The 16,034-nt window shown below is 42.4% G+C and overlaps 2 protein-coding genes across 4 annotated transcripts in view; one reads left to right on the top strand and one right to left on the bottom strand.

Annotated features, from left to right (window-relative positions):
- The first annotated feature begins 3,181 nt into the window (after positions 1–3,181).
- Positions 3,182–16,034, top strand: part of LOC134817603 (cilia- and flagella-associated protein 69-like) — a 43,702-nt gene continuing 30,849 nt past the window's right edge. For 2 of the 3 annotated variants that reach the window (XM_063826841.1, XM_063826834.1), the window contains exons 1-5: positions 4,061–4,161; positions 4,287–4,376; positions 9,253–9,318; positions 15,313–15,422; positions 15,674–15,750. In XM_063826841.1, coding sequence (XP_063682911.1) covers positions 4,102–4,161; positions 4,287–4,376; positions 9,253–9,318; positions 15,313–15,422; positions 15,674–15,750 — 403 coding nt within the window. In that variant the 5' untranslated portion in view covers positions 4,061–4,101. Of the gene's footprint in view, positions 3,194–4,060; positions 4,162–4,286; positions 4,377–9,252; positions 9,319–15,312; positions 15,423–15,673; positions 15,751–16,034 lie in introns of those variants that run through there. The other variant, XM_063826824.1, reaches the window with a different exon arrangement.
- On the bottom strand, positions 11,670–13,058 carry LOC134817715 (low-density lipoprotein receptor-related protein 12-like). The gene is made up of 3 exons (XM_063826958.1): positions 12,867–13,058; positions 12,626–12,688; positions 11,670–12,518 (listed from the first exon to the last, which is right to left on the bottom strand). Exons 1-3 carry the CDS (start codon positions 12,987–12,989, stop codon positions 12,030–12,032), a joined length of 675 nt encoding a protein of 224 aa, XP_063683028.1. The 5' UTR covers positions 12,990–13,058; the 3' UTR covers positions 11,670–12,029.

Raw genomic sequence — 16,034 nt, 5'->3', positions numbered from 1 at the left:
CTTAGCCCTGATTTGGGTTGCGGTTATCTCTGGCCCGGGATGGCTTTGGCAGTGGTATTCCTGAATTATTTTATCTTGAAGGCTTGGTGGCACTACAATACGTCTTCCCTTATACAACAGCCCTGAGCTGTCAACACTTAGATATTTAGTGTTTTTATAAGGTCCTCTAGAGATAACCTTGTTGCTCTGTATTCTAGATGTAGTCCACTTAATCCAGGCATCGTTGTCTTGGGCATTTTTCAATGAGCTGTCATTCTCTCCATCTTTACTCAACTCAGCATAAATGTGACTTTCTGCTTCTGCATCGCTTCTTTCCGTTTTAATGTCAGTCTTTACCACAATTCTGCTCAGACTGTCAGCTACTCCATTCAATTCTCCAGGGATGTACCAAACTTCAAACTCAACAGCCTCGAGCTCGAGTTCATTTAACCATCTCATTATCTTGTTCCGGGGGTCTTTTCGGTTGCGGATATTTTTCAGTGGCTCGTGGTCTGTATGGAATGTTACTTTTCCTTCACAGCAATACACTCTCCATTTCCTTAGGCAGCTGATAATAGCCCAAAGTTCTCTATCAGTAGCATCCCATCTTGTCTCCGCCTTGGTTAGTGTCTGGGAATGGAACGAGATGGGGCAGATTTGACCAATTTTATCCACCTGATAGAGCATACCTCCCACCGCGATGCCAGAGGCATCAGTCTGTATGTGAAACGGTTCCTTCCACTTTGGTAGGTGGAGGTTGTTCACATTGCCAAGCTTGTCCTTTAACACTGTGAAAGCTTCCTCTTGAGTTGCACCCCACTCGAATTGCACTTTCTCTGAAACAAGGGAGGTTAATGGTTTAGATAGTGTGGAATAATTCTTGATGAATCTTCTGTTGAAATTAGCTAACCCCAGAAATCGTTGGATTTCTTTCTTGTTTTTAGGTTTAGGGAACTGCTTGACTTTATCTATATTAGCTTCAGAAGGACCCACACTAACTCCATCAATAACAAATCCCAAGAAGTCAATCTTAGTGTAGCCAAATTCGCATTTGTCAACTCTGAGTGACATGTTCATTTTCCTCAATTCATTCATGACGATCTTAAGCATACTCACATGATCTTCCAGATTCCTGGAGAATAGTATCAGGTTGTCAGAGTAATCGTCCAATCCAGAACCATCTTGAGTCTGCTCCTTAGTCATGTTCTTCTTAGCACTCTTCACAATAGCATCCATATTCCTCTGAAAAGTAGGACCTGAGTTTTTGAGTCCGAATGCCATTCTTAAACATTGGTATTTACCACGCGGCACGCTAAATGCTGTTTTATGTCTATCTTCTTCAGCGATAGGCACACACCAGTAACCAGCCGCAAGGTCAAGTTGCGTAAAGTATTTTGCGCCTTGGCATTTGTCTATAAGCTCGTCTATGTTAGGTAAAGGATACGAGTCTTTAATAGTGCCCTTATTTAATGAACGATAATCGATTACAAAGCGTTTATCCCCATCCTTTTTATCAACTATGATTACATTGCTGTTGTATGGCGATGCAGACGGTTCAATGATCCCATTCTCTAACATTTCGTCAATTTGGCGGTTGATGTGTCCCATCCATTTTTCAGGGACTCTCCTGGGCTTATCAAAGCTAACTCTATTAGTTTCGCTTACAATATAGTGTTGAGGACCCTTGTATTTGCGAGGGGCTTTGGGGTTAGATGCAAAAACATTTTTGAATTCATCTACCACATTTTTAAGATTACCTACAAGTTCTTCATTAGAAAGCTCCGGGTTGATGTTGTATGTAGGTTGTTTGTCCTCGCTGAGTAGGCAGTATACCCACTGTTCACCCAGCTTAACACGACCCTTTTCCCAATCAAATCCGGTCTTCCCAAACTTCTGCATAAAGTCCGTACCAAGGATAACCAAGTCCGGCTGGGCGGGTAAGAATGTAGGTTTCATCCAGTGAGTCTGGGTCCATCCCGAGTGAAACATCACATCACACTGCACTGGGTCCCCTGTTTTCTGCTTACCACCAATCCCATTAATAGAGCCCCCATGTTTAATTTTATCTTCTAGTTCAGGAAGCAATTCAGCACTGATGAGAGATGTGTTTGCTCCACTATCCAGGAGTATTCTCGCTGCAACTATTTTACCATTGTACTGAATCTGTCCGTCTAGTCATAAGTTTGCTCTTCTCCCATTGTCTTTCTGCTGCGGACGTTGTTTGTTTCCTCTAGACTGCCCCTCTGGGAGTCCCATTGAGCTTGAGGATCCTCTCGAGTATCCTCCTGATCCTGAGTATCCTCCTGAGTATCCTCCTGACTTCTTCTTCTCACATTCATGAGTACTGTGACCCAGCTTACCACATGCCTTGCATTTACGTTTAAAACATTGAGTGGCAATGTGACCTTGCCTGTCACATGTATAGCATCTTCTTGTGCTTCTTTGCCTGTTCTCTGTTCCATAATACACCTCTTCAGTTTCATCCCATTCTCTTTCCTCTGTCCAGTTCTCTTCATGCTGGTCTAACAGGTAGTGCTTAATGGAGTCCAATTCACCTTTCAAGGCATCTAACTCTCCGGTGTAGTCTGTGGGTCTCTGATTCTCTTCCAAATCTGCTGCGAAGACGAAACCGTCCTCTTTCTCTTGCTTTATGTTAATCTGCAACTCCTGCTTAGTATGGTTTTGGGCTTTGTCTAGCTGTGGCTGTAGCAACGCAAACATTTCCAGTAATTCCGCATCCGTCATATCCGCTTTTATCTTTGCCTTGTTATCTTCATGAAACTTAACTCCTGAGGGTAAGAATCTCAGCAGTACAACATCATTTGAAAATACTGCTTCTTTCCCTAATTTCTTCAAGATGAAGAATGTAGTCTTGAGCTCCCCAGTAACAGGACAATCAAAGAACTTTTGAGCCGCTAGAACCCGTGATGGTTTCCCATCCACAAGCTCGCTCAACCTTTTGAGTGCTTTATCTAGATCATCATCAGTATTTTCTTCTACAACCAGTAATGCGATCTCCACTTCTCCTTCATTTCTGCAAACGTAAACCGGAAGAGAGTCAATTTTCTGTTTCTCTGATGCAAATAGTGCCGTTGCTCGCTTAAACAGTCTTCCCCAATCTTGAATAGACTGACCCGGCATCAGCGTTGGAATAACGTTGACTGGTGCCATATCTCAACACTTCTGTAGGATAGATGTTACAAAATAATTTGAGGTTATTATGTGAGGTTCTTGTAAGTGTACTTATTCAATGAAACCAGGTAATGAATGAGGAACAACTTACAATGAACTGTATTACATAGAATAAACCTAAAGGGGGATGTCGTTAGATAACAGCATATAAAATAGGCTGACACAGTCAAATCAGTAAAATTTGGGTCGTGGAAAGCTGAAATTTGAATATGTCCTACTGGTAGGACATATTCAAAATTTTCATTGCATCAAAGTTTTATCCAGTTATGCTGCAGCTTCCAGTATCTTGATGGCAAATTGTGTCACTCTCAACGACCTCACTGATTGGTCACTGATCAATTTTTCAGTCAAAACCGCGAAATTTTGGTCAGGGGATGGCAGAAAAGCTCCTCTTCAAATATCTTCCAAAATATCTTTTTATATTCTGATGATTTTCCGTTTATAAAGCTTTCTTTGGGAATAGAACTTTGAGTACCTCAATCGTATCTTGTACTACCCTCAGTGACCTTGTAAGATGGTCATTCAAGAAAAATTCAGTCAAAACAGTAAAATTTGGGTCCCGGAAAGCTGAAATTTGAATATGTCCTACCGAAATTTCGGTCAAGGGGACGGCAGAAAAGCTCCTCTTCAAAAAATCTTCGAAAATCTCTTTTTATATTCTGTTGATTTTCCGTTCATCAAAGCTTTCTTTTGAAATAGAACCTCAATCGTGTCTTATGCCATTCTCAGTGCCATCCTACATTCATGGTGGAGTTAGTAGAAAGACTTCCCCGTGAAATATTTAATCAGTCTCCAACAGTGTGACTTTCTTTGAATGTATTTCTTTCTATTCTGTTGTCTTTTTTTTTAATGCGTTATATTTTAAGTAAATTTGAGATATTCTAATCATAAATATTAAGCTACAATTTTAGTCAATGTGCTGAATGAACCATGGAGACCATAGAGGTACAGAAATTCCCTTTGATGGGAAGTAACATGCAGTATGACACGGTAAGCAGTTATATCATTTCTATTTTTTAAATGTTTCAATATTGTCAGTTTTTGTCATCGCATTCTAAACTTCAAGTAACTAACACGAATAATCTTTGAATTTTGAACACATATATTCATTTCAGAGTACAAGAAGTTTTATTGAACGACAACAACCGCCTAAACTGGATACAACTTTGGAAAAAGTACTGCAACTTCTGACTGATCCTCATTCCGTAAGTACAAATTATCACAAAAAATGTTTACTGTTATTCCTATCTCCTGATTTTTTTTGTAAAGATTGTGCAAAGATTGTTCTATGTCCCAAAGTGAAGTTCGTGTGATGCTGAGCTTGGAGCATCCTGGAGCTGTTGGCAGGGTGGATGATTGTTTTTTTTTCGCCACTCAGATCCTGAATGAGTTAAAATTTTAAATTCTGCACTAAATTTATACGGCAAAATGTGACCAACAGCAGTTTCATAAGCTCTTTTAGAAATCCAATCGGTGACTACTCTGGCAGAAAATAAATGGGCCAAATGAACAAGTTTCCGATTGATTTCTGCCCTGCAATTTTAACAGAGAGCATCATCTGGAGCATCATAGCACATGAATTGAGAAGTGCTGTTATAGAGAGAAGTGCTAGGCCAAGTACAGTTTTTCTCGCAGTTGGAAACATTTTGGAAACATTATTCTCATGTGACTTAAATGGAATGTTTGAGAGGTTGGGGTTTGATTATTACAATAACAATAAGTCTTTCAGTTTCTTGGTGGTTTAAAAAAAATCAAAACTTGGAAAATGTTGCCATCTGACACTGAGGAGGTGTTCGAGCAAATTGTAAGCGAAATTTTAAGTATGTCGCTTTTATGTTGCGCGAGGTTTATTTCTCAGAATTGTAATTATGTCGCTAACAATCGGATCCAAAATAACGAAAAAGTTACGTGCGTACCCGTGGAGGAACCGACACCGGATCGAGACCCATTTTGGCAATTATAAATTACTTTATACTACAATTATCACCTTTGCTTTGTAATACACTTTATCGGATAAATCATACTGTTCGGACTTCAGCTAGATAAGACTGCCCATAAAAGGCTTTGTCCGGAGAAGGCCTCGTTCACATGTCAAATGGTAAACAGAGTTATCGGTCCAAATGTTTGTTTTGTTAAATTAATTAATGGTTCCTGCAAACCAGATAACAGGTGAAATCAAATGATTACCCATATTGATCGAAAGTTTACCTTTAATAATCAGGTAACGATCAGTGTAATAAGGAGGCTAATTCCCTCTAGGGTAGAAATATGGATAGAAGTTAGAACTGAGATTTTAATCATCGTGATGAAATAAGGGGCACTATCCGTCGCGGAGTCGAGTCCGCGGCGGAGCCGCCGGACTTCGAGCGGACTCCGAGCGGACTCCGGCGGAGCCGCCGGACTCCGAGCGGACTCCGGCGGTGCTCCGCCAAAATGTATTTACAGTGGACTCGAGTACATTTTGGCGGACTCCGAGCGGAGCCGAGCGGACTCCGAGCGGACTTTAAAGTCCGCCGCGGACTCCGAGCGGCTCCGCGGCGGCTCGGCGGAGTGTCCGCCGCGGACTGAGCCACTAGGCGGACTCCGGTCCGCCGCGGACTCCGGCGGAGTGCTTGGCGGACTCCGCCGGACCTCTCCGCCAGACTTGAATCCGGCGGAGTCTGGCGGAGCTTGGCGGAGTCCGCCAGCTCGGCGGACTCCGCTCGGAGTCCGCCGGACTCCAACAGAGTCCACTGACTTCCGACCTCCGTCTTCCGACCCTCGGCTAAATTTGTCACGTGACATACAACATAGCATTTTGCAATATTGTGGTCAGATGAAAAGGTCGCTAGTGATAAACCTTAACCATTACCCTCACAATGTCAATAGTGTACAACTCTAGTCCTAACTTTGACCCTATAATGTATAAACGTTGACCCTAACCCTCCACCAAACCGTCCGCAGCGAAATATCAATGTCATTGACTGGTCACGTGACCAAAACAATTTTTGTCATATTATCTCATATGGGGAAGCGTTTTTAGTTTTATATATTAGTATTACCCTACACGTTGCATGTGGCGTCATTCGGCCGGATCCCAGCAAGCAAAAATACGTCGACCATCACAGGACGACGCCAGCCAGCACTCTACGCTTTTCGAGCTCCGATCGTCCTGTGACGAAAAAAGGACGAAGCCTGAGGTCCTCAGGTAACATCGACCACCGATTGAAAATTCAAAGATTTTTTGACATAAAGGTCAAATGTAAAACTAAAATCTTGATGCTGATTGATTGACGACGTCAATTTTTGAGCACAGTGCGAGCGCATGCGGAAAAGGACCGCGTAGCTAGTCAAGATGTTGATAAATATTTGGCTTGTGGCGCGATGTGTTGCTCTAACTATAGCCCTCTCGCTTGCAGTAGCGCGCGACCGCCGGAAATGACTTGTGGAACAAGCGCGCCCGCAGCGGCGCGAAAGCACCTGGTTAGCTAAATGAACGCGATGTGCCTTGCATTGTAGGATGAAATCCTACTAGCTGACGCCACTCGCAGCTGTGATGTTCGCTGTACGTCAGCCCTCATTAAATTTTTGGAGAAAATCGCTCGCCAAAATTTGTTGGACCAGGACGATGTCCTAGCCTGGCAGCTCATTGCGCGGCGCGTCGCAACGAGCTTCGTTGTTCGTCGACGTGCGACGAGCAACGAAAAAAATTGTGTGGCGCGTCGAGTGGCACATCTTAACGGGGGATACGCGTATAAATTTCGATTGCTGACGTACAGCGAGCAGCACAGCTGCGAATGGCGTCAGCTAGTAGGATTTCATCCTACAAGGCACATCGCGTTTACCTAGCTAACCAGGTCATTTCCGCCTCCGGCGGTCGCGCGCTACTGCAAGCGAGAGGGCTATAGTTAGAGCAACACATCGCGCCACAAGCCAAATATTTATCAACATCTTGACTAGCTACGCGGTCCTTTTTCGCAATATGCGCTCGCGCTGTGCTCAAAAATTGACGTCGTCAATCAATCAACATCAAGATTTTAGTTTTACATTTGACCTTTATGTCAAAAAATCTTTGAATTTTCAATCGGTGGTCGATGTTACCTGAGGACCTCAGGCTTCGTCCTTACTTCGTCACAGGACGATCGGAGCTCGAAGAGCGTAGAGAGTGCTGGCTGGCGTCGTCCTGTGATGGTCGACGTATTTTTGCTTGCTAAAAACGCTTCCCCATATGAGATAATATGACAAAAATTGTTTTGGTCACATGACCAGTCAATGACATTGATATTTCGCTGCGGACGGTTTGGTGGAGGGTTAGGGTCAACGTTTATACATTATAGGGTCAAAGTTAGGACTAGAGTTGTACACTATTGACATTGTGAGGGTAATGGTTAAGGTTTATCACTAGCGACCTTTTCATCTGACCACAATATTGCAAAATGCTATGTTGTATGTCACGTGACAAATTTAGCCGAGGGTCGGAAGACGGAGGTCGGAAGTCAGTGGACTCTGTTGGAGTCCGGCGGACTCCGAGCAAAGTCCGCCGAACTGGCGGACTCCGCCAAGCTCCGCCGGACTCCGCCGGATTCAAGTCTGGCGGAGAGGTCCGGCGGAGTCCGCCAAGCACTCCGCCGGAGTCCGCGGCGGACCGGAGTCCGCCTAGTGGCTTAGTCCGCGGCGGACACTCCACCGAGCCGCCGCGGAGCCGCTCGGAGTCCGCGGCGGACTTTAAAGTCCGCTCGGAGTCCGCTCGGCTCCGCTCGGAGTCCGCCAAAATGTACTCGAGTCCACTGTAAATACATTTTGGCGGAGCACCGCCGGAGTCCGCTCGGAGTCCGGTGGCTCCGCCGGAGTCCGCTCGGAGTCCGGCGGCTCCGCCGGAGTCCGCTCGGAGTCCGCCCGGAGTCCGGCGGCTCCGCCGCGGACTCGACTCCGCGACGGATAGTGCCAAATAAGGTACAGGGTACAATAGGTAGGTACTGCATAGAAAGGCCAATCCGCCGGCAATAAATTACACAGCTTCCACAGAACTGTACCAATTCAAATGATTGCTGAATAAACTATGGATAGTGATGAATTAATACCGAATATTGACTGAATACTGATCAGTGACAACTGCAATAGTATTTGCTATAAACCATTATCATGATTATGACTTATGTTCAAAAGTGAAAACATTGTCCATCATTTTCCAATGGAACCTGAGTTATTGGAATTTGTCGTGGGATAGTTCATGGACTCTGAACTTTTTAATTGGGCGTTCTGCGAAAGGATTCCCGGAGGAAAGGCTGATGGGTCAAAACTTCGTCTTGTCTGGCGAGATGACCATCCTCCGCTCAGCTATCTTATCGGATGCTCTATCATTGTATTGGTGAAACTTCTCTCAATAAAATACTGTTCGTTACCTGTTTATTAAAGGTAAATTTCCAATCAATATCATGTGTGATCATCCCATCTTATATATATTTTTCAGGAACAATATACAATACAAGGAATTCCAGGAACAATATACAATACAGGAACAATATACAATGCAATACAAGGCCTTCTCGGTTCTCCGGGTAGTATTCTCCGGGTAGTATTCTCCGAACAGTATTGTTCATCGATGTAAATTCCCGCACGCACCTACCTTTTGCGATATATAATTTGTCCGCGACATAATAACTTTTGAGACGCGAACATCTACTGTTGACGCCAGAAATATTGAATTTTATGGAACGCGCGAAGTTGTTTTTAATGATTAAAGTTTTCGTTGTTTATCGTTTCTGTGACAAAAACTGGGAAAATTTATCGCGCGCAAGAAAAACTAAATAATTGCATGGATCCGGGGATCCCGACGTGACAAGCACATTTTTTAATCTCACAAAACACAATAATAAAATTGGGAGAAGGAAAAGCAGGCATATTTCGAAGGATGGTAGTTCAGCAATACCAATTTTATCATCGCAACAGAGAAACCCAAGGATTTACGATCTGTTTTGATTTCTTATACGCAGCGCGGAAGCGATTGGCCATTACCATAGAAACTAAAAAAGAATGATTTATTTGGCTTGTTTCTCCGCATTTTTTGATATTTTCACACGATTTAACAAGAATATATTTCAGACGAAAGTGAAAGAAAGACACACCAAAGCAGTGAAGAGGATTTGTGACAGATACTTCAGTGGCTTCGTATCCTTTTGCTATTTGCTATCAACATCTTAAAACAAATCTTCGTTAAGTATCCATATTCCATTCTAGCCTCTCGGCCACTCCGGTTAACTGTAATATCCACCTAGCAGAACGTACACTATAATTTAACCAAATACTGTATCGAATATAGTAGTCAGTGAACATTATTGTAGTCAGTGAACATTATTGTAGTCAGTGAACATTATTGTACAGGATGTTTTCTTCAATTGCCAGTCTGATCACATAGTTTTTTCCGGCTTCATAATACATATGCATATGCCCCCAATCACTGGAATGGTTAAAGATATTGCATGGCATTTCATCATCCTCATTTTCGAGGGTCCTCTATTTTCGGGTCCCTTTCTATTCATTCAAATTGAAATTAAGGCAGGCGGAAGATTGGGCATGCAGAAATGGTAACACTAACACGGCTGTCCGACAGCGACTTTTGTTCGACAGCAGTAGCGTAACTAGGGGGGGGGGGTGCCAAAACTGCCCGTTTTGCTCTAGAAACACGCTTTTTTTGAGATTTTACCTGCGTATCCTCTAAAATAATCTAATTTGTTCAATTTTAGGGAGGGGCGCCAAAAGGGGAGGGGGCGCCAAAAGGGGGGCGCTTTTTCAGCGGGGAGGAGGGGGCGCCAACAGGCAACGTTACGCCACTGTTCGACAGGACTATTTTCTTGTGTTTGGAGTGATATATCTCAAATTTGTCACAAATAAATTCGCACAAACTTGCACAGATTATCCGTCTTGAAGCCATCTTACTATCCGGAAAGTTTGAAGAAATCTTATTTTTGGATGTCCAGATATATGCCTTGGTACCATTACCAGTACCACTGCAAACTACCAATTTGGATATATTTTCTTGCGTTTGAAGTGATATCACCAATTTGGCACATAGAAATTCGCCCAAACCTGCACAGATTATCCGTCCTATAACCATCATACTATCTGGGAAATTTCAAGAAAATCGTATTGTAGGATTCGACAGCAACTATTGTCCGAAAAACCTAATATCTGAGTTGGACAAGAGTCGCTGTCGGACAAAAGTCGTCGAATACCAAGGAATAGCGAATACTTGAGAGGTTAGCTAATAATTGAATGCTAACGAATATTGAATACCATCGAATGGTATATTCGGATAATATTTATTGTTATTGAATAGTAGGTACGGGTTACTAACGGGTAAGCTAATGTTACTAAGAGGAATGTTAGGCTAAATTAGAAACTGCAAACGCGACTAATAGATTTTATCGTCTGTCTAAACTTCAGGATGTCCATTGTCCATTGGTCTAACATTTTGGCCTCTCACTATGTTACTGTTAGTATTTTAACCTCGTAAATTATCGCCCAAAGGTACGTTCTAAGAAGAACAACACCCCTGGCCCTTGCACTATTTAATGTAAGCGAATTTTGCTATAGAATTAGAAGTCACGAATGACTGTTGTCCATAATTTGTACATTGATTGAGATAGTAAGGTGTTCCTCTTATTGGAAGGTTCTGGCGGTTGCAAAGAGATTTTCGATTGTTGCTAAGAGATTTTTGTGGTGGTTACCAAGAAATTACAGAGGTTGCTAAGCGTTTCTGTTTATCGATAAGAGAAGACGTAGGACTTCGAACTCCTGAGGTTACCCGAAGATTCTGGAAGGACATTGTGGAAGTTGCTCAATTCGTCTAGAGGTTAATAATAGTTTTTGCAGGCTATCCTGTTAACTTTTAATTGTGAAAGCATTCTGCAGAGTGCAGAGGCTTTTGTTTTAAAATTAAAAATGCCTTAGACCCTTTAATCTACCGCCTTGAGGAATGCGTTTATCCGCTTAATAGTTATTGGTAAATTTGTCTATTGTCTATTGAGTATAGTTAAATATTGGTGCATCTAGGATTATGCACCATCCAATGATGATTGTTCCTCGTACAGCATGGTTCGCACTTTGCCTTATATCGAAAAACATTACGGCTTAGATTTCTGGCTTTAATCGGATGGTATAACTATAAACGGTGAGTATTCTGCTTTAAAAGTTGGGCCTTATTCATTCGGAAAAATATATTACTGGGCAACACATAGCCATATCTTAAAGTGAAATACAATTAAGTTGACAGGGATTTGAAAAGAAGTTGAGGTTTTGTCGGATTATCCAGCCAGTGGAACATACTTTTTGTTGTGGGAGTCTGCATTTTCCCACCAGGGCCTGGGCCGTGGCATTGCGCGTGTGCTATTTATAATACAGTGTTAATTATTAGGATAAATTAGGCTAAATACCGCCCGTATTATTATAGGTGTTGGACACGAGTTAAAGTTTATACATTCTACGGGTATCTGGCTTTGAGAGAAAAAATATCCAGATTTATAGAAAAACTAAATTTTCATCACAATTTACACTTTACAAAACTTAAATAAACTAAAATCGTATCAAAGAAAAACCAAATCTTGGCTATCGATCTGCTTTACTAATGACTATATCTACTCTAGTTCATGTGGTGTGGTAGCGGTAGTTTCACTTCCACTTCACCACTCAGGTTTCAATGTGGCTGCCACAAAGTGTGAGTGGTCACTTGCTGGAAGTCTAAGTTAACCTCACTGGGATTACCACCAATCACTGGAGCTTCTTCCTTCTGTTTTGCTCTGGTGACCTAATAATAATTTTGGTAGCTAGCTGAACACTAAAGTGACTATGAACTCTAATGTCACGTGTTGAGAACTCATTCCTCATATGGTGGTGGAGACCCACTGAGTGCTGCTTCCCACACTGGTCTCGTCCTCCGTTAGTTCGTCCTCTTCTTGGGACGGATACTGGACGCAATTATCGCACCGCGTCGGCTCTTCTCCAGCGCGCAGTGCGTGCTCGTCGCACAGCGCATGCTGCTCGTCGCTCATCTCCGAACTTTTGTCGGATGGCTCAAGCTGATCAAGGTCTATTCTGGTCTCTGAGGCGTGTTTTTTGAGGAAAATAGTGGAACAGGAGGTGGACTGGTCGTTGTTGACGCGAGTGGAGGAGTAGCGGTAGAGGCACAGTTTATAAACTGCACACATGATGATCACGATCACCAGGATGGCTGCAAGGCTGACCAGGGTGGGGAGGATGTAGGGGTTACCACATGACATCTCGTCAAAACCTTCTTTACACTGCCGGATACCATCACACAGGTCACTCTCCGTCAGACATATCTTATCTCCGTCAGGGTTCAAACAGGTGCCCTGTAAAAAGGTGTTTATTTGGTTGATGATCAAACAGCTCATCAGCTCATTCAGAAATAGAAGTGAAAGTGAAAGTAAAAGATAAAGAAAGCAATAAATGAACTTACCCCAGTGGAGCAAGCTGTTGGACTGCTAGTTAAGGGATTTGGACTCGTGTGTCCGCTGCAGTCCTGCAAAACAAATGGGTGAGATTATCGTAAAAATGCACTGTGTGATACTTCATAAATATCATTTGGTTTTCTAGGATGTCACTATTTCAAGGAAAATGTTCGGAAGCTAAGTGTTTTTCACAAACACTACGCTCTCCAATTTGATCTTAAAGGAATCTGGCGGTCTGATGTAACTTACCATGAAGATCTCGTCAGTCCCATCTTTACACTTGGCTTCACCATCACAAAGATCCTCGACTCCATAGCAACCATCGCCGTCGTTGCAGGGTATAGACCATAACGGACATTTGTTCTGAGCCATATGCTGATCAGTGGGTCCAGGAAATTATGGGGTTGAGGTCTGGAACACAAGCTGCATCTGTCATAATCTAGGAGAGCAGGACTTGGTTAACATTAGCAACTTGGGAGTATTTGGCCGACAAACAAGAGGAAACAAACAAAAGTGTAATAAAATGGAGTATGTGAGGATTATTTCCAACAAACAGCAAGTGTTCTCGTGTTTAGCTTAAGATTCTGCTTGGGAGGTTTCTGCTTAGTGCTTGCTGTGCCTTATGAGAATTATTCTTAGATCCAAATATGGAATAATCGTTAACAAGTATGTTGCATATTCGCTCTACAAGCAGAAGTCTGCATGAACTATTTTTGTCGCAGTCTGAATGAGACAGTATTGGGGGAAACCTTCCAAGCGAAACGAAGGGAAAAACATTGATGTTCTCGATTTGTTTTCTTACAAACATACAACAACATGCTTCATTAAAACTTCAAAGGGCAAAGCTGGTTAAACTACAAAATCGGTCCTAGTTGCTCAAAGAAAATATCTCGAAGTCTAGGACGAATTTTTGTTTATTAAAGATACCAAATAAAATGAGTAGCCAATCAAAAGGGCGTATTAAGTTACGGGCGATGAATAATGAAATTACGAAACATATGCAAATGTATTGCCCGCTCAAAGGGCTCTCACTAAACGAATACATAAAATAATCTCGTAATTTAATAAACTAGTAATAAAGTTAATTAAATGTAGATCCAAGGAGGGAGCGACCTATTTTTACCCTCTATTACGCACCGGATACAAGTTTAAAAATAAAGCCTGGCCGTATGTGATCTCTGACACTGTCTCTGAGGCGAGATTTTATCTGAAAACATCAGTGTATCGCAAAATCGCAGACAACGCGGAATTTTCACGCCGAACAAATGTCTGGGGTATTCACATTAGAGCAGGATTATTTTCAGCACTTATCAGGGTTCACTCGAAGATTAGGTATACCACAGGATTGCATGACTGATGCCCTCGTTAATAAGATCGATAAGAGCGTGGTCTGATAAAGCGTTGCAGGCACGTGGAGGCAAACCAATAGAAATAACAGATCACAGCGTGCAGGATCAGTAGAGCAGGACGGGTGAAGTAACTGTGAAGTAACGAGTTGTTACCCGGTGGGGAGATGGTGTGTGGTGACAGTTAGCACCACGCTCCCGGATATGATGGGACAAACTGAGCTGATGAGACAAGGTTACAGCTGGTGAAATGAAGACAGGCTAGCTGGCCGACACTGAGGTTACATATTATATTCTTTAACTTGTAATTGTTGACAGCCTGGCTGTTGTGTCAACGTATTAGAGCAGTACACACTGCGCTCGACACTGGACACCGGGGTAGTGAGTGATCTGCACCAATCACAAGACTCCGTGGTGCCCGGGGGACCAATCACCGCAGGGCTACGTTACCAGGGTGACCAATGGGGAGGGAGAAAGGTGAGCACGTGCACAAAGTGACGATTTGTTGCCTCTCTGAGGACCCATTCTCTCTCTTAACACTCATGTAATATTAGAGGTGGGGCAGCGCTCTCTCTCTATGTACGAACCAGAAGATCAATATATCTAAAAGATTTAATAGATTGGAAAGTGGTGAACTTGAAAACGAAAAACTCAAGTCTTTCTGATTATGCTATGATATATGTTGATAGCTCCGAGAAATCGTAGAAACCTGTAATTCAGGACACAGGAAACACTGAAGAGGAGACTGGTGGGAGTGTTCCGGGTCATGGTTAAACTCTTACAGCCAGGAGGAAAAGTTCCGGAATTATTTACTTAATAACCCCCTTAAATAATAAATAACGTTACTTTGTAAACTTAGTTTCTAGCGGGTTTCTGGCAACATGTGATATATGGTGACGTACTCAGGGAATCATGGAAACATAATTTCTGTTCTGTGATAATGTGAATGTGGTATCTGAGTTACTAAACTGAGACTGGAGTGATTCGAGACGGGAGGAGATGGAAGGAGATTATTTATCTTCTTAACTTAATTTAAAACATGCGAAAAGTGGAAGCGCAGGGGTATTCCGTGCGGGTTTCGAGCAATTTCCCTGCAGTTTCATGTTTCTCACAATTATTGTTCGTTGGTAGGAAGCCGTACTTTGGATGTTGTATGTTGGGTCGTAGACACAGTAAAACCTATGACACAGCCGCCTTTTCTTAGCAAAACTTTAACCAGACAAACCATTGATTTACTTAGTAATAATTGGACACGAATTTATTTTTTCCTGATATTATATATTATGTCATGACATTCACTTGAATATTCAAAAAATATGAGGCATATATTTCCTTAACAATGCTGACAGTATCTGAAAGACTTAGGACTGGTGTATAAGATAGTGGAGTCGCTTGTTGAGCACATGAGGGAAGATGAAGACTATACCAGCTCGCTCGTTCAGATTATCATGCTTTGCGGGTAAAAATTCTTGTTGGCGACTTGATTCTCATGGACGTAAGGAATTTTCAAATTCCTGCACGCTTTACTGGGCAGCGGACGACATAGAACGTTTTAATGTGCAGTTATGATATCTAGAAGTAGCATGAAACTATGTGTTCTGTAAGATACTGGATCTCTTTTAGTTTTTACACCGGCCCACGTACGTAGTCGTCTCGCAGAGCGAGGTGGCAGCTGTATCTTGCAAGGTACATTACAACTTGTTTGTTCAGGAAATCGTTTCTGAAGGAGAAAGCTTCGGACGATGCGGTGTACGGTAAAGATCTAGCCGAGTTCCTTGTTAAGCTTGGTAAGTATAAGTGGTCTCAGTTTCTTTCTGGCTATTAACAACATGAATCTTTAAAAGTAAATACCGGATGTCAATTGGCAAACACCTAACCCAAAACCCCGAAACCTTATTATATTCACCTTCTTGAGACTGAAGGTCTGTGGGTAAAAATAATAAATCCAGTGCAATTAGGATTTAGCGATAACGATAAAAAGAACATCAGAAAGTGGTTATTGGCTATACTTGAGATGACATTGATTCACATTGTAATTCTCAAAAAGGATATATTTAACACGTACGGAACC

This window comes from Bolinopsis microptera, chromosome 1 (assembly GCF_026151205.1).
Source record: "Bolinopsis microptera isolate Bmic1 chromosome 1, MBARI_Bmic_1.0, whole genome shotgun sequence".
Lineage (NCBI taxonomy): Eukaryota > Metazoa > Ctenophora > Tentaculata > Lobata > Bolinopsidae > Bolinopsis > Bolinopsis microptera.
The sequence above is the reverse complement of the archived record's forward strand: the minus strand, read 5'-3'. Positions and strand labels throughout refer to the sequence as shown.

Coding starts and splice junctions, on each gene's coding strand:
- LOC134817715 (XM_063826958.1), bottom strand. CDS start 12,989: ATGGCTCAGAACAAATGTCCGTTATGGTCTATACCCTGCAACGACGGC. Junction 12,689..12,866: donor GGACTGACGAGATCTTCATG/GTAAGTTACATC, acceptor TTTGTTTTGCAG/GACTGCAGCGGACACACGAG. Junction 12,519..12,625: donor CAACAGCTTGCTCCACTGGG/GTAAGTTCATTT, acceptor ACCTTTTTACAG/GGCACCTGTTTGAACCCTGA.